Source organism: Zingiber officinale, chromosome 6A (genome assembly GCF_018446385.1).
Source record: "Zingiber officinale cultivar Zhangliang chromosome 6A, Zo_v1.1, whole genome shotgun sequence".
Taxonomy (NCBI): Eukaryota; Viridiplantae; Streptophyta; class Magnoliopsida; order Zingiberales; family Zingiberaceae; genus Zingiber; species Zingiber officinale.
The window spans coordinates 131,386,876-131,414,058 of NC_055997.1; the positions used below are offsets into that span (position 1 = coordinate 131,386,876).

The window sequence follows — 27,183 nt, forward strand, 5'->3', positions numbered from 1 at the left end:
CATGGTAAAACTTTCGAAAAATACGAGTACGAGTTTAAAACACGATCGACTCTTAGATCTACGAGGAAAAAACATTTACCCTTGATGCGTGCCCTTCGCAATCCCGCAACGTCCAAAGGTAGCCGGATCTTGAGACCGTCAAGCGAACGGTCCTCTAGCGGTATCCACACGAACAAGGAGTGGTCTTCTACCACTCAAAGATGGAGAGGAGAACCCACAAGTGTGCTAGCACTTTCTAGGGCTCTCAGATTGGATCTAAAAGGTGAGAAAGGAGAGAAGGGAAAAAGGAACTCATACACTCCTCTAGGTACTCTCCTTTTGTGACCTTCACACCACCTAGTTGCTTGGAATCAACTCTCACTTCTTCTCCACCATGAAGCCACGACCAAAAGCAAGCTTGAGAGAGGGAGAAGCACCCAAGGAAGAAGAAGCATTGAACACCATTCAATTGCCACCAAATGAAACATTCTCCTCACTTAGTGTGGCCGGCCACACTAGTGTAACTCCCACATTAATGTGGCCGGCCACATTAATGCATTTGGTGTGTAACCTCCATGAGGCGGCACACCATTAAATGAGGAGATGATGTGGCTAATGATGTGGCTAGATTGGTCATACCAAGTAGGATGAGTCAACCTTCATGATGATGTGGCAAGACATCAAGTCAAACTTGATGTTTCAACTTCCATTTGGTCAAGTCAAACATGACCAATTTTCTTCCTTGTTGAGTTAAATCCAACCTTTGATTCAAGTCAATTTTAATTTAATGAATCTCAATTCATTAATATAAATTGACTCATGAATCAAATTTAAATTAGACTAATTCAACAATTGAATCTAATTGAGTCTAACTCAATAAGTCTAATTTGAATCCAATCTTTGATTCATCATATGAATCTAATCCTATTGGTTCATCATATGAACCTAATCTCCATGCACATGTTCTTTGTGTGTGACCCAATAGGTTCTTGTAACGTTGGCAATGTTTATAAACTCCTTTAGAAACATAAGCAATGAGCGGCATCTAGCAATACATCATTGCTACCCAAGTTACAAGAAATGTTGAGATCCAACATCACCTTGTGACTACTAATTGTGACTCCTCACAATATGTGACAAGTGCCCTTCTATCCTAGACATCTAGATTGATCAATGTGAGGCATAGACCGTGTCATCCTCTGACCAATCTAAATCTTGAACTCCGAGTAGACTCACTCAATCAAATGAGCTCAATATCTCATATTGACTCATTTGGGTATGGCCATACACTTCGTGGTCTCACTCTATCAAGAATATCGATGTCTCTCCCGTCATATAGGAGGGATAGATCCCATCTACATCACTCACATCCCTCTGCATAATTTGTTATATACCCAGTAATCGCCTTTATAGTCCACCCAGTTACGGGTGACGTTTGACGAAACTAAAGTACATAACTCCGTATGTAGGTATCCATGATGACTTCAGGTCTAAGGACTAATAGTCATACTAATAGCCACATGAGAAAGTATATGACACTCATATAACGATCCATGATACTTTCTCATGGCGGGTCATTCAGTATACATTCTCTAATGCATACCCATGTGTCAGCTTGATATCTCTATATCCATGACTTGTGAGATCAAGTCATCGAGCTGACCTACATGCTAGTCTTATTGTATTAACATTGTCCCTGAATGTTAATACTCGACTAGGAATGATTTAGAGTAGTGTTCCCTATATCATCTCACTATCGATTCAACTAATCGATTGATATAGGTATGAACGTTCTACTCAAGGACGTTACTATACTTATTTTATCTGACACTAATACAAATAAGCATAATAACTAAAAACCAATGCCTTTATTAATATACAAAAATATGATATACATGAGTCCATACAATCATCAAATGATTGGCTCTAGGGCTCTAACTAACAATTAATTAACTATATATATGATACTTGTGCATTATTAGTCGCATTTATATTGATCATGTCTGAATGCTGAATCAATGGACGCTAGGCACGGAGCGCTCTTCGACTGCTGTCATGGATCTTCGACTGGTGGCACGAAGCTCCGGCGAACCTGCACAGAAGTCGGGCCGGGAAGGGGTTCCCGGCGGCGACCCTCCGACGCTCAAGTCAGGCGAAACTCAAGAAAGAAACAGTGGCTTCAACACTCGTAGAATGCGTACCTCCGGCGAAGAATGAGGGCCTTTATATAGGGCAGCGAAGAAGTGAGTGTACACCTACCGAGGTGTACACGTGTCCATGGCCCATACTCCAGTAAGGATTTGTCAGTGAGCTTCCCTAACCCATACTGCTACAGTCTTAGCATGTCCTCGATGGGACAGCGGAATCCCCTGTCACAAGATTTGGAGCATGGCCCGCACGTGAAACATACCTGCTGTCAGAAAAAGACGTTCCTTGTCCTTTTCCCCTTTGGTCCAGATCTGGCTTCCGGGCGGACAGCTCGCTCAACATCCGGCCGGACATATACGGTGGTTTACTTGGGGAGATCTTCCATCACGTGCTTTGTGGAGACTATTAGCAGTGTTACCTTATGGCTTTGGCCGAGCGTGAAGTCCGCTCGGCCCTGCGACCTTTTCCACTGAGCGCCGGAACCCTGATTTCGGCAGGGCGCCTTTAACCATCAGCCGAATATCGTCCGGTCGGCCAGTCGATCGGACCCATCCCTCTCCGGACGTTTGATTCCACTGTGACTTCCACGTGGCGTTGACTCCACAGGGCGGGGTCCCCTGTTCTTACTACCGGATCACTTGCCTCCCCTTCAAGTCTAGTCGAAGGAGGCGAATAGTCCGACTGACTGGACTAAGAATCTGGCCGAGCGGCTCCTCCGTGCTGGTATCCTCCGCTCGGCCAACCATAGAGGTAGCCTTAAGCGAATCAACAATGGCATTCACCGGATCCCCTCGTGTTCTGCGCCAATCTTCGGCATTAAGGTTGAGCATGCTTTCATTAAATGCTCCGAATGATTGAATGCCACGTGGAGCTCTGCCATCGGCGTACGGCGGCGGTGGCACGGTGTTTTGATGTGATCGAAGCGATTCTAAATGGACGGCTCGATGCATGCTTTGATTCCCGTGACCTGGATCCAACGGTGGAGGCCGCCCGACCTTCACCCTATAAATTCTTCGTTTCCTTCTCTCCCTCACTTGCCTCCGCGATTTCGACCATTGCCTCCTGCGCTTTGGAGCTCCGGCGATCCTGTTTCTGCTCTCCGACGCTCTCCGGCGCCTTTTCCTTGATCCCTTTCCCCGCAGCAAGGTTTTATATCTTTCCTTCCTCCTTTCCGGTGTTTCCTCCGCATTTCTTTCTCAGTTTCGATCCTTGAAACCTCCTTTCGTTTGCTGTTGTTTTTCTCCTGCCTTTTTGCCTTTTGACTCCTCCCGATCGGCCCATGGCTAGCTCTTCCAATCCCGAAGATCAGTCGTTCGGCCCATGGTACACCACCATGCAGTCCCGATTCGAACAGCGGGACTTCGATATTTTGACAGACAATTTCGAAATCCCAGAGGATTTCAAAATTCGCTTAGCTGGTCCTTCCGCTCGGCCTCACAGGCCGCCGCGAGGAGCTTTCTGTGTCTTCCGAGACCAGTTTACCGCCGGTCTTCGTTTTCCTGTACACCCTTTCATCATAGATGTCTATAATTTTTTCGGTGTGCCGCTCGGCAGTTTAGTACCCAATACCTTCCGTCTCCTCTGTGATGTTGTCGTTTTGTTTAAGATTCACAACATCCCCCTCCGACCGGAGGTCTTCTTTTATTTCTATTACCCCAAGCAAGCCGAGCCGGGCACCTTCATGTTCCAAGCTCGGCCCGGCTTGGTCTTTTTCAACAAACTTCCTACTTCCAATAAACATTGGAAGGATTATTTTTTCTACATCCGTATGCCCGATCGGGCCAACTTCCCGACCCAATGGCAGGTCAGCCTACCCCCCACTCCCGAGTTGAAGAAGTTCAGGACCCGACCGGACTATCTCCACGCTGCAAATATACTGGTCGGTCTGCGACTTGACATCAACAAACTTCTCCACGAGGGAGTGATGTACATCTTCGGGCTGAGTCCTATACGGACTCCTCTTCCGGCCGGCTTCGGTAAGAACTTTGGTTGGGCATTTGCTTTGATTGCTAACTGATTTCTTTTCCTTTCTTTGCAGCGGACATCGTCATGGATTCGGTTATGGCCGGTGTTTTGAAGAGAAAGGCGGCGGTGCTAGAGGCCGCGGCGACCAAGAAGATGGAAGCGCTGGGTATCCAGCCGGTCGGATCCCATGAAGGAGAGAGCGGAACTCAAGCTGAGTCAGCCGCTCAAGCTTCCCAAAAAAATGTGGCTAGCGGCGCCACCCCCTCAAGAGAACGAACTGCCCCCGAGGAAGGTTCCGCTCGGGAGGAGGAGCAGCCTCTACAAAAGAGGCGCCGAGTGGAGACTCCCCTGCGGTCGGCAACCTCAGCGGTCCAACCATCCGAGCGGGTCACTGCAACTGCTCGGGGCAAGGCGCCAGAGACCGAAACCATCTCGTCCGACCGGACGCCTTCGGATTGGGACCCTTCCGACCGCCGGTCGGACGACCCCCGGTCGGACGACCCCCGGTCATGGCCGCACGATTCGGGTCACTCTTCATCTCCCGACTGAAGAGCTGCTTCCAGAGGCCGACCGTCCATCTGCGCCTGAGCACACCATCACCTTGAAAGGGCTCCTAGCTGAGATGTGGGTCGATGCTCGGGCACGCACTGTGCTGATACCCCTCGGAAACTTGGCCAATAGCCACATGCGGGAGGCCACGGGGGTAAGTTTACTCTACTAAGCTTTGTATGCATTATTTCCGATCGGCCGCTAATAACTATAATTTTCTTTTGCCAGAGATGGGTCGAGGAAATTGCGGTTTCCAACCGCTTGGCCTTGGTGGATGAAGAGCTACGACAACTGAAGGCCGCAGTTGGGCCGTCCGGCCTTCAGGGCCCTTCCTATTCCGAGCTGCAAAAGGAGCTGAAGAAAGCTCAAACTCTGCTAGCGGCCGAGCAGAAGAAGACAGCCGACCAGACCCACGCCTTGGCCGAGTCCGAGCGACAAGTCAAGTCGCTTGACACAAAAATAACCCTGACCACCACTCGGAAGAATACAACTATCTCCGATCTGGAGAAGAAGAACGTTGAGGCTCGGGGCCTGGAGCTGAAGATAAAGGAGTTGACAGAGCAGCTCGACAGGGAGAAGGCGGGCCGCTCGGCCGACGCGGCTAAGATTCAGAATCTGAATGAGGCCCTTACTGGCTCCCAGGCGGCTTTCAAAGAATATCAAGATGCCGAGCCGAGTCGAGTTGCTACCTTAAGACAGAGCTACATCCGCTCGCCCGAATTCTCAGAGAAAATATGCGAGCGGATGTACACAGCCTTCGACTTGGCTATGACCGCCACCACCACTTATCTGAAGTCTAAGGGTCTTCTTCCGGAGTCTACTGCTATTCCGGCCGGCGATCAAGTGGCGCTTCTGAATAACATTCCCAGGGACCTCTATGATTATATTGAGTAGTTTTCTGTAATTCGGCCACTCACCCGGATATCATCCTTTTTTGTAATTGGGCCGCTCGGCCTAAAGCTTTACCTTTAATGCAACGTTTTCCTTGAATTTGTTGTCTCCTTTCATAGCCAAAATATGTGTTCATCCGCTCTGCCATTATTACCCCTCTGGTATTCGAAAGGGAGCTCGACGGTCTTCTGCTCGGACGTTTATAGACGCCGGCTCGTCTCTCGATATTTAACGTCGGAGCTCGACGGTCTTCCGCTCGGACGTTTATAGACGCCGGCTCGTCTTTAACGTTGGGCTCGGCGGTCTTCCGCTCGGACGTTTATAGACGCCGGCTCGTCTCGATATTTAACGCGTCGGAGCTCGGCGGTCTTCCGCTCGGACGCGTTTATAGACGCCGGCTCGTCTCGATATTTAACGCCGGAGCTCGGCGGTCTTCCGCTCGGGCGTTTATAGGCGTCGGCTCGTCTCGATATTTAACGGAGCTCGGCGGTCTTCGCTCGGACATTTATAGACGCCCGCTTGTCTCGATATTTAACGCCGGAGCTCGGCGGTCTTCCGCTCTTATAGACGCCGGCTGGTCTCTCGATATTTAACGTCGAGCTCGGCGGTCTTCCGCTCGAGCGTTTATAGCGGCTCGTCTCGATATTTAACGTCGGAGCTCGGCGGTCTTCCGCTTCGGCTTATGGGCCTTTACTCGTCTAATTTTCTCGATTTTTAACTCCTGCTCTGACGTTTATAGACGCCGGCTCGTCTCTCGATTTTTAACGTCGGAGCTCGACGGTCTTCCGCTCGGACGTTTATAGACGCCGGCTCGTCTCTCGATATTTAACGTCGGAGCTCGACGGTCTTCCGCTCGGACGTTTATAGACACCGGCTTGTCTCTCGATATTTAACGTCGGAGCTCGACGGTCTTCATGACTAATCTTTAACACAGTCGCTCGGCAGGAATGATAGCCATCCTTTTAATTCATTTCTGCTTCCTGCATTACAAGGACATGGGCAACTAGAATATACATAAATATGTGTTACACCAGTGCACCTTTCATCCGACACGATAAGGCTGGAGATGATTCGCACTCCATGGCCGATCCAGCTGTCGTCCGTCCTCATCTTCCAGATAGTAAGCGCCCGAATGGAGCTTTTCGATAATCTTGAAGGGGCCCGCCCACGGAGCTTCAAGCTTGCCGACGTCGCCGACCGGCTTGACTTTCTTCCAGACAAGATCGCCAACCTGGAATGATCTGGGGATTACGCGGCGGTTGTAGTTTTGCTTCATCCGCTGCCGGTATGCCATCAGCCGAACGGACGCCTTGGCTCTTTCTTCTTCGACCAAATCCAACTTCATGTTCCTCCGCTCGGCGTTGTCCTCATCGTAATTTTGGATCCGAGCGGACTCGACGCCGACCTCAACAGGAATGACCGCTTCGTCGCCATACACTAAGTGGAAAGGCGTGACGCCCGTCCCTTCCTTTGGAGACGTTCGGATGGCCCATAAGACGCCCGACACTTCATCTACCCAACTTCCTCCCAAGTGATCGAGCCGAGCGCGCAGAATACGAAGAATCTCCCGATTGGCTACTTCAGCTTGACCGTTGCTTTGGGGATAGGCTACAGATGTGAAGTGTTGCTCGATGTCGTAGCTTTTGCACCAGTCTTCAAGCAACTTTCCTGTGAACTGCCTTCCGTTGTCGGAAATCAGTCAGCGAGGGATGCCGAACCGACAGATGATGTGTTGCCATATGAACTTTTTGACCATTTGTTCGGTGATCCTGGCTAGCGGCTCGGCTTCCACCCACTTGGAAAAATAATCGACCGCCACTAGTAAAAATTTCCGCTGTCCGGTCGCCATAGGAAATGGACCAACGATATCCATTCCCCACTGGTCGAACGGACATGAGACCGTCGATGCCTTCATTTCCTCTGCCGGTCGGTGATAGAAGTTGTGGTATTTCTAGCACGAAAGGCACGTCGACACGGTCCTCGCGGCATCTGCTTGTAAGGTCGGCCAGAAGTACCCGGCCAACAGGATCTTCTTAGCCAACGATCGTCCGCCCGGATGCCCACCGCAGGATCCTTGATGCACTTCTTGGAGGATATACGCCACGTCTTCCGGGCTCACGCATTTCAGTAACGGGCGGGAGAAAGCCTTCTTGTAGAGCTGATCGCCAATGAGTGTGAACCGACCGGCTCTCCTAATTAGCAGCTGAGCTTCATTCTGATCGGACGATGTGGCGCCCGAGCGCAGAAACTCCGTGATGGGTGTCCTCCAGTCGCTCGGAAATGCGAGGCCCTCCATCCGATCGACATGCGCCACCAAAGATACTTGTTCAATTGGCTGCTGGATGGCGATCGACGTCATTGAACTTGCAAGCTTGGCTAACTCATCAGCCGCTTAGTTCTCCGCTCGGGGTATCTTTTGGATGATAACTTCTCGGAAGTCAGTCTTGAGCTTCTCGAAGGCTTGAGCGTAAAGCTTGAGCCGAGCGTTGTTGATTTCATAGGTGCCTGTCAGCTGCTGAGCGGCCAATTGGGAGTCTGAATGGAGTATTACCCGTCCGGCGCCTACATGCCGGGCGGCCTGTAAGCCGGCTATGAGGGCCTCATATTCTGCTTCGTTGTTTGTAGCTTTATAATCCAGCCGGACGGATAAGTGCATCTTTTCTTCTTGAGGGGAGAGCAACAGTATCCCAATCCCGCTTCCGAGCCAAGTAGATGATCCGTCCACAAATATTCTCCACATAGCTTCCGGCTCTGAATTCTGAACTTCAGTCACAAAATCCGCCAAGGACTACGCTTTGATTGCCGAGCGGGGCTGGTATTGGATGTCAAATTCATTTAACTCCGTCGTCCATTTAATGAGCCACCCGGACGCTTCTGGATTCAGCAATACACGCCCGAGCGGGCTATTGGTTTTGACAATGATGGTATGCGCCAGGAAATATGGACGAAGGCGCCGAGCGGCGAGGACCAGAGCAAAAGCTAGCTTTTCGAGCCCAGTGTAGCGAGATTCAGCATCTTTTAAAATGTGACTAAGGAAATACACAGGCTCCTCTCCGCTCGCCCTCACCAGTGCTGAGCCGATTGCCTGTTCGGTCGAGGATAGATAAATACAAAGTGGCTCACCAATAGTCGGCTTGGCTAATACCGGGAGCGAATTCAGATATGCCTTTAAATCTTCGAACGCCCGGTCGCATTCTTCGTCCCAGTGAAATTTTGTAGCCTTGCGTAAGATCTTGAAAAAAGGAAGGCTCGGCGGTTTTGGAGATGAATCTGGACAGAGCGGTTATCCGACCGGTCAAACGCTGCACTTCCCTTGTATTTCTTGGAGGCGGCATATCTTGTAGAGCTTTCACCTTGCTGGGATTTGCTTCGATGCCCCGCTCGGTCACTATGTACCCCAAGAAACGCCCTCCTTTTGCTCCGAACAGACACTTCTGGGGATTTAGCTTGACTCCATATTTGCATAGCGTTCGGAAGGTTTCTTCCATGTCCTTGAAGAGATCGGCCGCTCGGACGGACTTAATGAGAATGTCGTCCACATAAACTTCTAGATTCCGCCCGATCTGCTCTCTGAATACTTTATTCATCAAGCGATGATATGTGGCCCCCGCATTCTTTAATCCGAACGGCATCACATTATAGCAATAAGTGCCGTCGGCCGTCACGAAGCTGACTTTTTCTTGATCTTCACGGGCGAGCGGCACTTGGTGATAGCCCTGGTAGGCGTCGAGCATACAGATTAATTCACAGCCGACCGTAGAGTCCACCAGCTGATCTATCCGGGGCAGAGGATAAAAATCTTTCGGGCAAGCTTTGTTGAGATCCCGAAAATCTATGCACACTCTCCACTTGTTGTCTGGCTTGGAGACTAATACTACGTTAGCCAACCAGCTCGGGAACTGCACCTCGCGTATATGGCCGGCCTCTAGAAGTTTTTCCACCTCCGCTCGGATGATGGAATTCTGCTCGGCGCTGAAGTCTCTTTTTCTTTGCTTTACTGGTCGTGCGTCCGGTCGGACATGTAGCTCATGCTGCGCTATGCTCGGCGAAATTCCAGGCAGCTCATGCGTCGACCAGACGAAGTCATCGTGATTCCTTCGGAAACATTGGATCACCTCCTCTTTTTGATTCACCTCCAGATCGGACGCGATGAAGGTCGTAGCTTCCGATCGGGTCGGGTGTATCCGCACTTCCTCTTTTTCTTCATAAACTAAAGAGGGAGGCTTTTCTGTGATGGCGTTTACCTCAATCCGGGGCGTTTTCCGAACGGAATTGGCTTCTGCTCGGACCATCTCGATGTAGCATCGCCGAGCGGCCAGTTGGTCTCCCCGTACCTCTCCTACTTTGTCTTCGACGAGAAACTTGATCTTCTGGTGGAAGGTTGAGACGGCTGCCCGGAACTCGCTGAGCGCCGGTCGTCCCAAAATGACGTTGTAGGACGAGGGAGAGTCCACCACCATGAAGTTCACTGTCCTCGTTCTCCTGAGCGGCTCTTCTCCCAGTGAGATGGCTAGCCGGATTTGCCCGACCGGCAGGACTTCGTTGCCCGTGAACCCGTAAAGGGGGGTTGTCATGGGCAGCAGCTCGGCACGGTCAATTTGTAGTTGATCGAACGCCTTTTTGAATATTATGTTGACCGAGCTTCCTGTGTCAACAAAAACACGGTGAATAGTGTAGTTGACTATTACCGCTTTGATGAGGAGAGCGTCGTCATGTGACACTTCGACCCCTTCCAAGTCTCTGGGCCCGAAGCTTATCTCGGGTCCGCTCTCCCTTTCCTGACTGCAGCCGACCGCATGAATCTGGAGCTGTCGGACGCTTGCCTTCCTTGCTCGGTTGGAGTCTCCTCCGGTCGGCCCACCAGCAATGATATTGATCTCGCCTCGGGAAGTATTGCTTCTATTTTCTTCCTCCGGCGGTATGAGACCTTTCTCTTGCCTCGGCGATTCTCCCGCCTTGGAGAGCGATGCCGATCGAGTCTGTTGCTTACCAGCTCGCGCCCGGTCGACTTCATGAGTTCTCGTCGGCCGATCGAGGGAGACCGTCGGCCGCCATTCCGGGGAACAGGATGAGCCACAAAGGGAAGACTGCGACAATCCCTTGTGTTGTGCGTGTCCGTCCGGTGGAAAGAGCAGAACATCGGGGTCCATTTCTTCTTTGACTTGGGCCGGGCGGCAGCTACTTCTTGCATGTGAGACCTGGTATGGGGGGAGCGGATTGCTTCGACCCTCGGTCCTCTGGGCGGCTGATGAGCGGCGTGCTGTTTTCGCTCGGCAGGAGGAGCCCGCTCGGTTGGAGTTTTTTTTTTCCTGGCCGCTTGCGCTTCCTCCACGTTGATGTATTCGTTGGCCCGGTGTAGCATATGGTCATAGTCTTGAGGCGGCTTCCGAACGAGCGAGCGGAAGAAGTCCCCGTCCACGAGGCCTTGTGTAAATGCGTTCATCATTGTCTCTGAGGTGGCCGTTGGAATATCCATGGCTACCTGATTAAACCGTTGGATATAAGCTCTGAGCGGCTCTCTCGGCTCCTGTTTGATGGCAAACAGACTAACACTGGTTTTCTGATAGCGCCGACTGCTTGCGAAGTGGTGGAGGAAGGCCGTCCGGAAATCCTTGAAGCTTGTGATGGATCCGTCCGGCAGCCTCCGAAACCACCGTTGAGTCGATCCCGCGAGAGTGGTAAGAAAAACTCGGCATTTCACTCCATATGTGTATTGATGGAGCGTAGCTGTATTATCAAACTTACCCAAATGATCATCTGGGTCGGTTGTCCCATTATACTCGCCGATCGTCGGAGGCACATAGTGCTTGGGCAAGGGGTCTCTTAGAATGGCCTCCGAAAATTGGCGGTTAATTCGCTCGGGCGATGCATCCGCTCGGGGGCTTTTCCTTTTCTGTCATCCCGTCTAGGCCTTTCATCAGAAGAAGATCCCCGATCTCTATTAGTTGCTGCGGCTTCGGGGGTGCAGAATAGGGCCCGATGAAATGCAACGGTGGGCTGTGGTGCCTCCGCTCGGCCACCAGACGCTGACGTTGCTTGCTGCTCCGGCCGCTCGGCTGTGGCTTTTTGTTTTTGCTCCACAAGCTTGGCGGCCCTTATCTCGATCAGAGCGTCGAGTTCCTCCGTCGAAAGCGTCACCGTGTGTTGTCGTCCAGCCTCGTCCATTGTTTCCGTTCGGATGCAGGAGCGTTCCCACAGACGGCGCCAAATTGATCCTGTCCGAATGCTGAATCAATGGACGCTAGGCACGGGGCGCTCTTCGACTGCTGTCGTGGATCTTCGACTGGTGGCACGAAGCTCCGGCGAACCTGCACAGAAGTCGGGCCGGGAAGGGGTTCCCGGCGGCGACCCTCCGACGCTCAAGTCAGGCGAAGCTCAAGAAAGAAACAGTGGCTTCAAAACTCGTAGAATGCGTACCTCCGGCGAAGAATGAGGGCCTTTATATAGGGCAGCGAAGAAGTGAGTGTACACCTACCGAGGTGTACACGTGTCCATGGCCCATACTCCAGTAAGGACTTGTCAGTGAGCTTCCCTAACCCATACTGCTACAGTCTCAGCATGTCCTCGATGGGACAGCGGAATCCCCTGTCACAAGATTTGGAGCATGGCCCGCATGTGAAACATACCTGCTGTCAGAAAAAGACGTTCCTTGTCCTTTTCCCCTTTGCTCCAGATCTGGCTTCCGGGCGGACAGCTCCCTCAACATCCGGCCGGACATATACGGTGGTTTACTTGGGGAGATCTTCCATCACGTGCTTTGTGGAGACTATTAGCAGTGTTACCTTATGGCTTTGGCCGAGCGTGAAGTCCGCTCGACCCCGCGACCTTTTCCATTGAGCGCCGGAACCCTGATTTTGACAGGGCGCCTTTAACCATCAGCCGAATATCGTCCGGTCGGCCAGCCGATCGGACCCATCCCTCTCCGGACGTTCGATTCCACCGGACGGCCGGCCGGCCGTCTGGTCGGACCCGGCCCTCTCCGGATGGACAACTGCCACTGTGACTTCCATGTGGCATTGACTCCACAGGGCGGGGTCTCCTGTTCTTACTACCGGATCATACATCTTATAAACTTGCTTTGATTATCATGTGTATGTTTTGTGAAATATATATGTCGGCAGGTAGAGTCGACTCTCTCACATGAGTGACCACCTCTGAGAGTGGAGATGAAACGTTTTTTTAGCTATAAGAGGTTATAAGAGTAGTCTTGCTAGAACTTAAGTCGCCTTGATACGTGTTTAGGATGAGGTCATATGTGACATGACCAACATGAATATACCTACATCCATGTTACATGTAAGAAGCCAGTTTATGAGATCTTATATATCACCTGCCATTTGTGATATAGTCTTTGAGGTACTCTCTCTGAAATCTCTGAATAGAATCTTATGTGTAGACTGAGTCTCATACCTACATAGTGTTTGAGAAATTTGACATATACCCTTTAAGAGATGAGGGAATAATACTGTAGTACGTGTTTCATACAATGTGTGATAAAATGACTAGGGATAGTGAGATCTATATATATTACTTAAGATAAAAACATGATATCCTTAATTCCTACTGTGTGAGATCCGACATCTTTGAGGTGGGATTTCATGTGCCCTTATTATTTTCGGTTGTTTCTTGAGGTCCCAATTCAGTATTTGCTACTTTAGTTTGTTTTCCGATGGCCGAGAAGATAAATTGAAGTTTGAGGGATAGATCTAAGAAAGCAGTTGGGTTGAGATTGATAGATTCGAGTTTGGTAAAGGAAGACCAATTGACATTGCATCATTATCTTGTAATCACCGACTAATTTTTTATGATCATCTATGTAGGGATGAACATAACACTGATACAAGGTTGAGCGAAATATAGAGATTATTTTCATTGAGGAAAGTAGCTTGATGGATATAATTAGTCTTGGATATGGGGTATAATGAGCTTTTGTATTTTAGTATTAACAGTGACTACTCAAGCATCCTAATAGGTGTCTAGAGAAGTTTTTGTTTGTAGGTGGGCTCGCTAGTTGCACGACATCCAACCCTATGTGAAAGCCTAGTGGGGTGCTAGGATGAATCACATGAATTGTGATTAATAACGACAGTGACAAGCCCTCGTATGTAAGTAGGAGATTTTGGTATTTACCCACATTAAGGCATATCAACATGCAAAAGTGGATCATGAAATCATGACCCATTATCTGTAACCTCCTCATCCCCATTATCTCCATAATATGCATTAGTATATAAAGGATTTTAGGTGGAAAAGTGGGGAAGGGAGATTGCTAGATGTTGCCGTAGATTGCTTGTGGAACGAGTTGATCGTTCACAGTCGCAGATCACTGGGTCGAGGGTTGAGATATTGTTAAATAGTGGTAATAGTTTGATACTTGTGACAATTATCCCGATTACAAGATATTCGTAGTTTATGGAGTTTACAGCAACATCGATTGAGTTATATCAAGAACTCAATTCATTTCGAATTTATAATCTATTATATGCTTCTGTTATGTCAAACAAATTCGACAATTATATTAGCTAAATAATTAACTTATATAACTATTTTAAAATAATTTTAAACAATTTTAAAAAATAATAAATTTTAAATAATTTGGACTAATTGAAAAAAAAAATATTTTGATATGATAGAGTTTAATATTTAGAATTCTAGCAATTATTTTCTATATATATTTTAAAGTTATTTAACCAAGTGATTTTAATAAAATTTAAATAATTTAAATAAAATTAATAAATAGCTTTTTGATATAATAACATTTAGATTTAAAATTTAAAGTTTAAGATTTTAAAATTTCAAGATTTAGGTTTAGAATTTAAGTTTTATAATTTATCTATAGTTGTGCAGTAGCTAATAGTGTTTATAATTTAAAATTTAGATAGTTACTTTAATAACTTTTACAATTATTTTTAAAATGATTTTAATCAATCTAAAATAATTTTAATAAAATTTTAATAATTTAGATAAGTTAATAAAGAATATTTTAATATTATAATTTTGATTAAAATCAAATAATTAAAATTTCACATTGTACTACAATAATATTAAAATAAAAAATATTTTAGATATAGAATATTTTGTGGGATTTTTTTTTAATTTGTTTATTTAAAAAAAAAAAAAAAGATGTCCTTTGAACTATTTATATTATTTGAGATAAATTTTTTATTCAATATCGTTCCGCTGCCTTAGGATTAAACTGAACACAATTAAAATTTAAATTTAAATTTTACTAAATATAACATAAATTTATAACATGTGCTAACAAAATTCGTAGATAAATATTTTATTTTAAGTTTTTGACATTAATTTCTGCAGAATATGAGATGGGGCATATTCTCCTGTCAAATAATATGCTATCGCCGCCCGCGGTTTCCAGGCTGCTGCTGGTCCAGCTCCATCCCTCTGACTCGACCCGGTCGCATTCCGTGCGGGCCACGCATTATTTACTCACGAGGACGTCGAGGAGGCGCGGGTTCACTGATTTGGACCGCTCCTGACTTGGTCGGCAAGAAATGCTTGCATCAGCATAATTCATTTTTACCTAAACACCCACGTTCTTGGGCAATTTTGCTTAATAAAATTATTTATTTTTTAACTAAATACTTCAAATTTGTCATTTTCTTTATTTTTAGATCATCGTCGACATTGGTGGCTCCGACGCCACCGCCCGCGACAACTGGTCAGCTTGGGTCCCTGCTGTCTCCATGTGGATCTGGAGATGCTGGTAACTGATTTTGACGGTTGGATGGAGGACAACCGGTCTCGATTTGATTTAGCTTGTGCACGCTGTCCTACGAGAGGTACGGGTGTTTACTCGCTATCTGCGGTGTTAACCATCTCTAATTAAAGATGGATAAGGGGCGTTTTAGTCTTTTCAGATTCCGCTGGGAGTCTATTTAAGAACTATGCTTCAACTCACCTTTGCCTCCGTTTTGTTCCGTGTTTTTCTTGGCTTTGCCTAACTCATTTCCATTTCGATCGCACAACGTCTCGGCGGAATCGTCTTCGTCGCTATTTTTATCTTGCAGGAGGTGAATTAAAGATCCGATCTCCAGGTTTTGATTGTGATCTGGGATTTTTATCGGTCGATTTCAGAAATTGGATCGAGGAAGCTAGGGTTTGTGGGAGGGTTAAGGAGTAATTGACGATGTTGTTGTCTCGGGAATTTGGGGTTCGCCTAGGGGAGGCGGGATCACACCCGGAGGTAGCGCGTCGGCGTCGTCCGACCAAGGTGGGGTCTTGGTTGCTGGATCCACGGTTCCCTGCTGCGTCCCCAGGGACCCGGTATGCCGGCGGAGACGGTGACTTCCGGATGCGCACTTCCTCCAGGGATCTCATAGTTCAGATCGGTGGGTACAGCCACGAGAACGAGCTTGATTTGGCTCTGATGGTGGGTGAATTCTGGGAGAGCGGAAGCGGAAGTGCCGATTCACGGTATAGCAGCGACAGTGATTCTGGCTTCTCTGATCTTGCTCACCTTGCTGAAAAAGTTCTGGTGCGTTTTTGAAATCCTTATGGTTTCTATTTCATCTAACTTTTGTTATTTGTTTGTTGTTGATTATATTTTACTTACTATTATAGTTTTTTCAAATATTTAGAACGGTTTATGTCTATAACTAGCATAAGAATACTCTAATCTTTGGGGGTTAAATCAGCTTTTAATCATAGAAAAATTAGTTGCGGATGCAATTGAATGCCTATTTATGCATCAATCCTTTTGAACGAAGTGAGTCCTGCATATCATTTGGACTTCTCAATATTAACTGCTTAGTTGCCAATCTAGATTCATTACTTTATTAGCACATCCCAAGTGCGCTGGAAATTATATCATTTGGCATATTCGGTCAGGATTAAAATATTAAAAATAGTTCATCTTCATATCTAGAATATTTATCACTTGAAAAATAAATGTATGAGTTAACACTTACAAGGTACAAGCTACCAGATAAGGTAAGCTTAGGGGTTCATATCAATTGGTTCACTTTGATTGAACCAAATACAGTTTCTTAACTGCATATGAAGACCGCATATGTCATATGTAATCATATAATGTCGTTTTACAATCTCCTTCAAAATCCTTCTAGGTTGTCAACTATGCAACCCAAGCAAGGATTTTTTAGAACCATGAGTTGCTGAAAAGAATAATTTAGCAAAAAGGCGATAAATAAATTTGATGTTGATTGCTAATATCAATCATAGGAAACAAATAAAGAAGTATTTTACACATAAAAGTGAAAACTGACAAACCTGGTTTAGATGATTAGATCATAAAGAAATATTTAGCCCATAAAAAAAGTTCTTAGTTATTCTTAGAATATCCATACTTACGGGAGCAAAAGATGAAGCCGTCACCTTAACGCCCTTCCAAGGCAGGCCCACACTCTCTAGAAAGGGTAAATCATGGAGGACATTTGCCCTAGAGTAGTGGCTCTTTGCATGGGGAGGTCAAGACAAGGCATTTTGCACTCGTTGGAAATTAACTCCAATATCTATTGGAGCAATCATTCATGCAACTTCCAACTGCGTTAACCCATGGGGGCTTAAAACTTTCATACTTGATTCAATGATCTGACTGCTAATTATATGACATAAACATTCAAAAACATTGCATTTTAAATGGGGCGTGAGATTTTTTTTTTTTTTTGATCAAATGGAGAATTGATGGTTGTCTATTTTTACTTATTTCAGAATACAATATTACTAATCAAAAATTGTTGTACTTACTGAATCAGACCAATTTGGCTTCAGATCCTTGTTAATTGATTGAATTTCCTTGCTCATTTTGATTTTGAAAACACTATCAAATCACACTAGTTGTCATTTATTTATATCTAATAAATATCTTATATTCTAAGTTTCTCAAATTGAATTTTTGTTTTTAATATGCTATTTACAAATTTAGGTTTTATTTTCATCTGAAAATTTGCATTCTTCTTTAGAGAAATATCAAGCTTAATTTTGTAGTGAATTAATTAATAACTGTATTATATAATGCTAATTCCTAATTTCTTTTTTGTGTAGATCAACTCATCCCCTTTTTTCATGTGCTAACCATGAATTTTCTAAATCCGAGATTGTAATTTATTTTGTAGACCAATTAAGTTTCTTATTAGATCACTACATCGTACATTACTATAGCAAATAATATTTATACAAGAAAAAATGCAATTTTTTATCCTTTGTTACTCAGATTTGGTGGTTATCTCTCTTGTACCCACGTTGACGCCAGACAACATGGTTGTGATGCATAAAAGAACATATCCGGTTTACAAAAACAAGTAGTAAAAAAAATAACTAATGAATGATAGCAAAAGCACTTAAATAACTAAAACAATGTGTCAAATAATGTTAAATGTTACAAATTGTTGCTTTTTTCATTTCAAGTCCGCTAGCCCTTGTGGTTGCCGCATCAACCATTGATCGCAGGTGAATTGCTGCTTCTCTGCGTGAGTTAACGGGGATGTATCACCATAAATATGTCCACATGTGCATATGTAGGGCCTTCATTGAGACAAACAACCCCTCCCATTGTTGCATGATGAAAAATTCTTTGATATTCACTTCACAGATGTGGCAAAACTTATCTAGAAATGCTTTTACAAACCTAATCTCTTTTCAGATAACAAAGCAATTAGCTTCTGCTTTGTCTCTTCAGAGTACAGTCAGATTAAATGTAAAATAACATGAACCAAGAGCTCATACATATTAGGCTTTGTAAGTATGTAGTACATTCATCTTGCTGTTAAAATTTCTAGGTGAAAAATGGGTGCAGTTTTAGTACATTTAAATTCAGCTATAGCTACTAAAGTAGGTATAGTTATTATATTGGTTTAACCTTTGTATATATATAGATGTAGATATAGATTACCCATTGCTCGAATTAAAAGGCATCAATTGATCCAACTGAATAAGTATCTGCTATTATATGAGTTATATGTATGCTGATCATAAATATTTTAGTAAACATTTCTGTATGAAGTATTTCCTACAGTAAGGTTGTTTTGTAGTTGCTTTTCTGGATGATTCCTCAGATGCTTCTGAATCTTGGAATAGCATTCTGCTATTTGTTTCTCTTCCTAGTCTTTTTTTGTTTGTTTGTTTATCTTCACTGGTGTGGCAAAAGGCTATTTGCTCGCTCCCAGCACCCCCGCTAACCTGTCTCTAGGTCAACACGGAGGAGGTAAATCACGGGTGTGTGACTACTAGCCATTAGTGCAAGTGGTCAAAGCATGGGGAAAGGTATCCTCGGATGCACCGAGTTTCGATCCCAAGACCTCATGTGGCAACATCCTATGTCTTAACCACAGCATCGTCCCGAGAAGGCTTGTTTATCTTCACTCGTGGACTATGCTTTGTTAGCCATCTAGAAGTCTTTGGCTGAGTTTGGATTATGAGAGCTGCTTCTATTATCAGTTTGTTTAATTAACATTTAGAGACACTAGTCTGAACCTTGCTCTTTCAACTACCTGATTTTTTTTTTTTATTTATTTGAGCCATCATTTAGGATTTGAATAAAAATGCCATTTTTCCAAATCCATTGTTTTATTTCTTTGGAATTTCTATTTTGTAATTGAAATATGTTATTTCTAAAGATATTTTGTGAAGGTGGTGGCATGACAATTCTTTCAATATGAGTTGTATATGAAATGCAGATTTGGTTTTAAGATGGATGTGCTTAGCTGGAAGGCAGCAACAAATCAACCTGTAGTTTGAATCACAATTAAGTTATATAAGTTGAGGTAGAAAATTTTCTAAAAATTCATTTTTGTTAGACTGTTTCCCCAAAGAATGAGATATTTGCATCGGTTCTGTCATGTTCTATGGTTATCTGATTCAATTGATTATTCATTTCCCCTATCCAAAATTCATAGATTACTCTTTTGTAACATTCAATGCCTTTTTTTTAAAATGTTTTTAGTAAACTGTTCGAGTATAACATGAAATATAGTCTCTCTCTGAGTAACCCAAGTAAAATCCAGCGTGGATGTATCTTTTTGTTTGTATACAAAAATATTGATGTATGGGATTTGTTTTGTAGTTACATAAACGAGGTATGACGCCAATAGAGAGTGATTTACAATCTCTCGTCCATTCCCTTCTTTTCTCTGTCAGTGAGGTTGACCTTTATCTCATAAAGGAAGAACAATGCAATGCCAGTTGTATAAGGGAATCATTGGCTAAGCTTTTGAAGCTCTCCGGCTATGATGCAGCTGTATGCTCATCGAAATGGCAGGGTACTGAGTCTATTGACAAAGTACCAGGAGGTACATCTATTTGTATTTTATTATTTTGGATGCTCATCCCTGAGATTATTTGAGCTGTTAAAGTTAATCTTTATGTGTTTTTAATCAATCTACAGGGGAACATGAATATGTCGATGTAGTTCTCAGTGATTCTCAAGGTTCTGAGCGTTTGATCATCGACATAGACTTCCGCAGTCACTTTGAAATTGCAAGAGCAGTAGCATCTTATGATGCTCTTCTGAGATCTCTCCCAGTGGTTTATGTCGGCACCTTGCCCAGACTTGCACAGTTCTTGCAAGTCATGGTAGATGCTGCAAAATTTTCTCTCAAACAGAACTCGATGCCACTGCCTCCATGGAGATCATTGACTTATTTGCAAGCTAAGTGGTGCTCCAATTACGAGAGAAAACTGAATATTGATGTAACTAATCAATCTATCAGTAGTACTGATCATAGACAGTGTGTCGGGCACCTAGAGAGCCTGAAAACCTCCCTCAAGTTTGCAATCGAGTCTGAACGGTTGCTGAAGCCTATTGCTAATGAAAAGAAACGGATGAAGTCGGAAAGAGGAAGGCTCTCCCTCCTCTGTTCGTGAGAGTGTACAGCATATTGCAACAATGAGTCTTCCGTCGGCGGATGTGAAAAATAGATAAAGAGAACGTTCAAAATACAAATTTTTTTCTTGCTAATAAAATAGCAATACGATAAACTGGAGCCAGCTTTATCAGAGTTTTGATGCAAACGGAGCTACAAGTAACTCGAGTTCAAATTACAATGGTTAATTGTTTCATCTGTTTGTGTGGAACAACAAGCCAGCAAAAGCTGCGAGGTCCTTGTTCCTTCTGAGGAATTCATTGCGTGCATTCTTATTTTTGTTTGATGAGTGTGGTAGATCTTTTTATCTCTACCATAATGTAGTATGAACTTGTTTACCATGAAGAAATTCCTTCCACATTATTGGTCTCTTGTTTTGTAATACATTTTTTACATTTATACGAGCAGCAATCTAAGGGTTCCTCCGAGTGCAATAGTATTAAGCTATATTAGTAACCATTATGATCCATTTCATGACCATCAAGCTGTTTAACATACAGATCAACGTTTTAACAGCCTCCTTATTTGTCTATTCCCTCAAACACGTCCTCGGAAGCTCATCTACAAAATGTCCTTGGTTCATATAGGGGATTTTTATGCTGAGCGCGCCCTTTGTTCCTGGTAGCGTCCATGACTGAGTGCGCCTCGACCTGCACTTAGTCGCGGACACTGGTGCAAACAGAGACTTGCAACATACCACTTCTCATATATAGGCATTTGATGTCTATATATATATATATATATATATATATATATATATATATATATATATACTCCGCATAATTTTTACTTGAATCGTGGGTGACTCCAACGTGAATGTCTCTGATATGACATTTACTCTTTTTTTTTATTTCCCTCTCATTTGTATGTAATTTTTTCTCACTTTTTTACATATAAGCATCTCTCCTACATACAAGATGATATTGGTTTGTAAAAACCATCATCACCTCCTGTACAAAAGTACTGATTTGAAACCAGTACTATGTTGGTGCTGATTTTTAAAAATCAGTATCATGTTGGTGCTGATCTTTAAAGATCAGCATCAATGCTAGTTTGAAACCAGCACCGGCTGGTTTGAAGATCAATATCACGTTGGTGTTGATCTTTAAAGACTAGCACTAATGCTAGTTTGAAATCAGCACCAGCTGATTTGAAATCAGCACCGGGGGTCTTTCAAAGACTAGCATCAGCCAGTCTTTCAAAGACCAGCATCAACGCTGATTTCAAACAAATATCAGCTAGTGCTGATTTGTACAAACTAGTATCACCTTAGTACTGATTTCTACATACCAATGACATTTTATATGCAAGAGAGAGAAGAGAATTGCAACTAGTATATATATCATTATATATATACACACACTTTACACAACTGGCCCTGCATAATCTTGGATGACATCGAACGTGGATGCTCTGATGCTACCTTTACTCATTTTTTCTTTATTTTCCTTGCTTATTTGTATGCAATTTTCTTCTATCTCCTACATGAAAGACCCCTGATGCTAATTTCAAACCAGTTGATGCTGATCTTTAAAGATCAGCACCAATGTACTGGCTAGTGTTGGTTTCAAACTAGTATTGGTGCTGGTCTTTAAAGACCAGCACCAACATAGTGTTGGTTGGTACTGGCTTCAAATCAGCGATAGTGCTAGTTTGTACATATAAGAGAGATTCTTCCATGCATGAGAGAGAAAAAATCAAAAAATTATGTGAAGATGAGAGAGGGAAATAAAAAAATGAATAAAGGCCACGTCGGAGCATCCACATTAGATGTTGCTCACGGTTGTGTAGGGTATATATATATATATATATGTGTGTGTGTGTGTTGATTTTCGCAAACCAACACTAACGTAATGATGATTTACGCACCAACACGTTGGTGTTGATTTGTGCAAATCAACACCAACAGTCAATTGCGGATCCAGGAATTCAAGTATGAAGGAGCGATTATGATAAATAAGAGACGGTATCCTCCATCTCCACCGATGTGGAATCCCATAATAATAGGAGTTCCACCGCCGGCAAGGAGGGGCGACCACCGATGCCACCCCCCTACTGGATCCTCCCCCTACTGGATCCGCCCCTGCCAACAGTGGTGTTGATTTGCGCACCAGCACGTTGATGTTGGTTTACGCAAACTAGCTAACATGTTGGTGCTAGTCTTTAAGGACCAACACCAATGTGCTGATGTTGGTGCTGATCTTAAATATTATCACATTGGAGTTGGTCTTTAAAGAGCAATTCCACCTTGGTGCGGGTCTTTAAGATCAACACCAACTTGAATACAAGAGAGAGACATGCATGCATGACGGAGAGAAAAAAGATTGCATGCAGATAGAGAAAGAAATAAAAAATTCAACTTTAGCCGTGTCAGATGATCCATGTGGGATATCCCCCATGATTATGCAAGATAAGTCGCCTAGCATGTGTGTATATATACATATATAAACACAAATATACAGGATATAAGACAACCAAGTTTAACGTAATTTTGAGGAATTTCTAAATTATTTGTTCACAATGAGCTTAAAATAATTGTAATTTAAAATAATAATAATAATAATAATAATAATTTTATCTAAAAATAATTATCAAAATTATTTGTGAGCTTAAATGGCATTAGAACGCAAAGCACTAAATCTTGCACGGAGGACGTTTTAGTCATTCCGCCATCTCTTCCACTTCTTCAGGCGTTAAAGCTGTTCTCTTCTCCCTTTCATTTGCTTTCCCGTGTCACCTTCCTCGTGAACACTCCACCCTACATATTCCATCGCCGACCGCCGATCAGATCTGAAAAAGACAATGCCGAGGACTGCGTTCTCCAGCTCAAGTAACTGCCCAAGGATTGATGTCGCCGTCGACATGGGGAACCCCTTCCTCAACCGCACCGTCGACGGTTTCCTCAAGATCGGAGCGGTGAGTATCGGATACTTGCTGTCCTTCCTCTCCATTTTTGGTTTCCTTCTTCGGGATCCGTTTCTGATCTGTTAGTTATGCCTAGGTTGCCGCCTCCAGGGTTGCCGCGGAGGAAACCTTCCACTTTTTGCAGAAAGGTCGTTTCGCTGCTCTTCTCTTAACCCTCGAGTTGGGTTATAATTGATGTGTCGCATGAGAATTGTTGTTGCATTTTGAACATATGTGATTGCTTTAGTTTGCATGGAGTTGCAGGGTGTAATCCACTTCAGCAATCTGATACCAGAATGAAAATTCCACTATTCTACTTCCATTTTCTGTGATCTGTCGTGTTAATTACGAAATGGGAGGATACTTAATAGTGTGAGATACCGGTTATCTTAATGAACTCTGGTATCGGTGATGCCTTGATTGTGATCCCATTGAAAAATGTTGTTTACCTGTTCATCTGGGATAGGATTCCCTTTGTTGTTTATTAGACACTCATCATGCAAATTGCATAGATTAGTATGTGAGAGGTAGAGTCAATTATTGGAAGCCTTGGAGAATTTAGTTCTAAATCTGAAGAAAATTAGTCTCGTACAATGCCCATGATTCTCCACTGCTCCTACCTTCAAGCTTGAAATTCACTAATCTTGCCAAAAATAATAGAGCTGACGAACCCATTGTGTTTAGCATTTGTGTTGTCTTTGATTGTTTCCTCCTTTATTTGAACTTGAACATCATAGTTTATACCTTGGATTATTTAGTGACGCAAGTTTGATAATCCTCTTGTTGTCATGCTATACAATGCAATTTTCTAGAGAACATGAAACCATAGGTGTTAAAGTGCTAAACATTTGACAGAAGAGGGTGGTAGTATATGTTGAGTGCCACTCAAATTGGAGCCGTTCCAACCCTTGCCTTCATGAATTAGCTCAATTAGATGGCTTTAGCCCTATATGGCTAGGAAGTTGGAGAAGACTCATGAGATGTCAAAAATATCTCATTCGAACTCCTCACTGATACACAAAAAGATTAGTGAACTAAGCAGTTGTTTTTTAAGGCGTGGCTTTGCTTTTTTGTGTGGACTACTGTCTATGCAATAATTATTTAGAGCGATAGTGAAGATGTTCTGCATCTTCTACAAGGATAGGCATTCTCTTAAGGTGCTGAATCAACATTGTGTTCTCCGTTTTTGTGTTATTCTTTGATTTGTTTCTATGCTTTATTGAAAGTTGGGTCTTTGGCAGAGGCATTGTGAAAATTGCAACATTATGTAATGGAAAAATTCCATACTAATTTGTGGATTTGTACTATTGTCATTAACTTGTTATTAGTTAACTTTTCAACCTTTGGATATTCATGTCATGTGGTCATTGAGAATTAGATATTTTAACTTGAAAGCCCCCTTTTACTACCTACACATTTTGTTTTTCTCTTACAGAGATTCTACAGTGCTTTATTAATACTCCGTTTAGACCTTGTGCCCTCCCTTGAATGTAACTAAGAGATATCTTACATTTGAGCGTGCAATTTAATCATTTAAATAAATGTGACATGCAATTACAACTTTTGCAGGGAGCATTAACAAAGGCAACTTTGAGGATGCTGTAAGTACTAAATGATATTCTGTTTATACTAAAATTCATCAGCATTTGATGCATGCTTTATTTGCCGACTAATCTTTTCTTTTCCATTGCATGCTCTCAGAAGTTATCATCAAAATAGAAATAATGTTCGGCTGAAATTAGTTTCTGAGACACCTTTTCTTTTCTTTCTAAAATAAGATTTTGGAGAATACATGAGTACATTTTTTTCCAGGTAAAGCTACTGCATTATTGTAATTAAAGATAGTAGTTTGGTGCTCTGCTATTTCCAGTAGGTTCTTTTTCCTACTAAATAATAGTTATTGTTAACCTGCCCAATTAGATTTGGCTTTCCTTTTTTTCTATATTTGTGTCATTAACACTAAATCTCCAATTAAATCTTTGACTTGGTTTAGAAAAGCATGTGCTGCATTTAGAATTTAATTATTGCATACATGTTTTCTTTGTTTATTTTGCTAATGATCGCCTTGGTTTGAGAAAAAAACCTTGACATAGTTAGCGGCAACTGAAGTTTAATGCTCATTATGATACATTGTTTACGATACCTATAAGAGAACTTTGATTAATAGGTTTTCACATATCAAACATGCAAGTTCTCTCTATACTTGCCTTCTTTTCCTATAATCTTTTTCCTGATATGCAAATGGGTGTCTCCTTTACCCAATAGCAGAGTACTAGAAGCTATTTTATCGTTTTACTGACCTTGTGATTCCATTGCAGCTAAAGAGGATGTGTAAAGAAGGAGCATACTGGGGTAATCTGCATTTCATCATAGATATTCATTCGTTGAATACCCATGCTGTTTTTCTAATATGCCAATTCTACTACAACTATGGTTTTTGAAAGGTGGTTAACTTTGTTACATGTTTGGGCAACACGTTGTTTTAGGAACTGTTTCTGGAGTATATGTCGGAGTTGAATATGGCATGGAAAGGGTCCGAGGCACAAAGGATTGGGTAATCTTTCTGACTCCTTGATGCTGGGTTTTAGCATTTCTTTAGTTGATTGTTTTGTTTATATGGATTTTCATAATGATTTGATAATAGTTATTTGCACTCTCTTATGCTGTCCAAGTTACATATGACTGTACGCCAATCTGTCTCTAACTCAAACCATCTGAGCAGGTAATCATTTGTTAGAATGGGCTATCCTTTAAATTTGCTACCTTTATTATTATGGGCCCTGGACAAGTCGTTTCAGGATAATGTTTTGTTTGCTAATCTATTAATTGAGCATTCAACTTATTGTGAACCAAAATCTAAAATGCTTCTATATTACCTATATATTAATTAGCAAAGCACAGCAATCCAAGCCTTCAAGATTGTTGGAAGTCTTTTTGCCGTGATATCTTAAAAATTTTGAATTTTAATCCTGCCAGTTGCACATGATTCAATGATCATGAGTGCAAATCAGTTCCTCCCCTCGGGGCGGTGCGGTAATTGAAACATGAGGTATTGCCACATGAGGTTTTGCGGTCGAAACTCGAAGCGTCCGAGCATGTCTTCCTCCATGCCTTGACCACTTGCATTAATGGCTACTAGCCACTTGTGATTTACCTCCTCCGTGTTGGCCTAGGAACGGATTGGTGGGGGCATTAGGGGCGAGCGAATCACCTTTTTTGCCACATGAGTATAAATCAGTTCATACCTAGAGGCAGTTTACACTATTGTTAGGGATTCGTTTAGATGACATAACTAACCCATTAATTAACTTGTCTAGTTCAATCACTAGACTAATTATAATTCGTGAATTTAAGCTTACAAAGTTTTTATTTAACCTGCAATGGGCCTACCATTCGAGACCAAATTGAGGCGTCACGAACACCTCTACTTAAGAGGTATAATCTCCTTGTCAAAAGTGAAGTGAAAAGGAAGTTGATGCTTATTCAATATTTTGCAGAAGAATGCAATGCTGGGCGGAGCCATAACTGGATTGCTCATTTCTGTGACCAGCAACAACAACAAAGAAAAGGTTTTCAAAGATGCTATCACGGCCGGTGCAGTAGCTACCGCCGCCGAGTTTATCAATTACCTCACTTGATCAAGATCATCTCGAGTAGCTAGGTTACCACAATAAGCTATAGGTCGAAATGCTTTCAGCTTCTTGTTGCATTCAAACTCAGAAAGATTAGAGAGCTGAATCAAATGGAAGCTTAATTAGCTTGCTTCTACAAATTTGGCAATTGTATGTTTACTGCAAGTTCTTATATCCAATAAAATGGAAAGACTGAGTCAGTTCATACGACCAAATGGCTTTCACAGGTACTAAATGTTTTCTCTTATGGGAGTATATGCCATATCATCAGCTCAACC

General features: G+C 43.3%; 2 protein-coding genes across 2 annotated transcripts; both read left to right on the forward strand.

Annotated features, from left to right (window-relative positions):
• Positions 1–15,461: 15,461 nt before the first annotated feature.
• Positions 15,462–20,797, forward strand: LOC121998125. Its single transcript, XM_042552884.1, has 3 exons — positions 15,462–16,027; positions 19,571–19,796; positions 19,892–20,797. The coding sequence occupies exons 1-3, from the start codon at positions 15,680–15,682 to the stop codon at positions 20,368–20,370; spliced, it is 1,053 nt and encodes a 350-aa protein (XP_042408818.1). The 5' UTR covers positions 15,462–15,679; the 3' UTR covers positions 20,371–20,797.
• Positions 20,798–23,042: 2,245 nt separating this feature from the next.
• Positions 23,043–27,120, forward strand: LOC121998127 (outer envelope pore protein 16, chloroplastic-like). Its single transcript, XM_042552887.1, has 6 exons — positions 23,043–23,285; positions 23,371–23,422; positions 24,843–24,874; positions 25,592–25,625; positions 25,760–25,827; positions 26,771–27,120. Exons 1-6 carry the CDS (start codon positions 23,172–23,174, stop codon positions 26,909–26,911), a joined length of 441 nt encoding a protein of 146 aa, XP_042408821.1. The 5' UTR covers positions 23,043–23,171; the 3' UTR covers positions 26,912–27,120.
• The last annotated feature ends 63 nt before the right edge of the window (positions 27,121–27,183 follow it).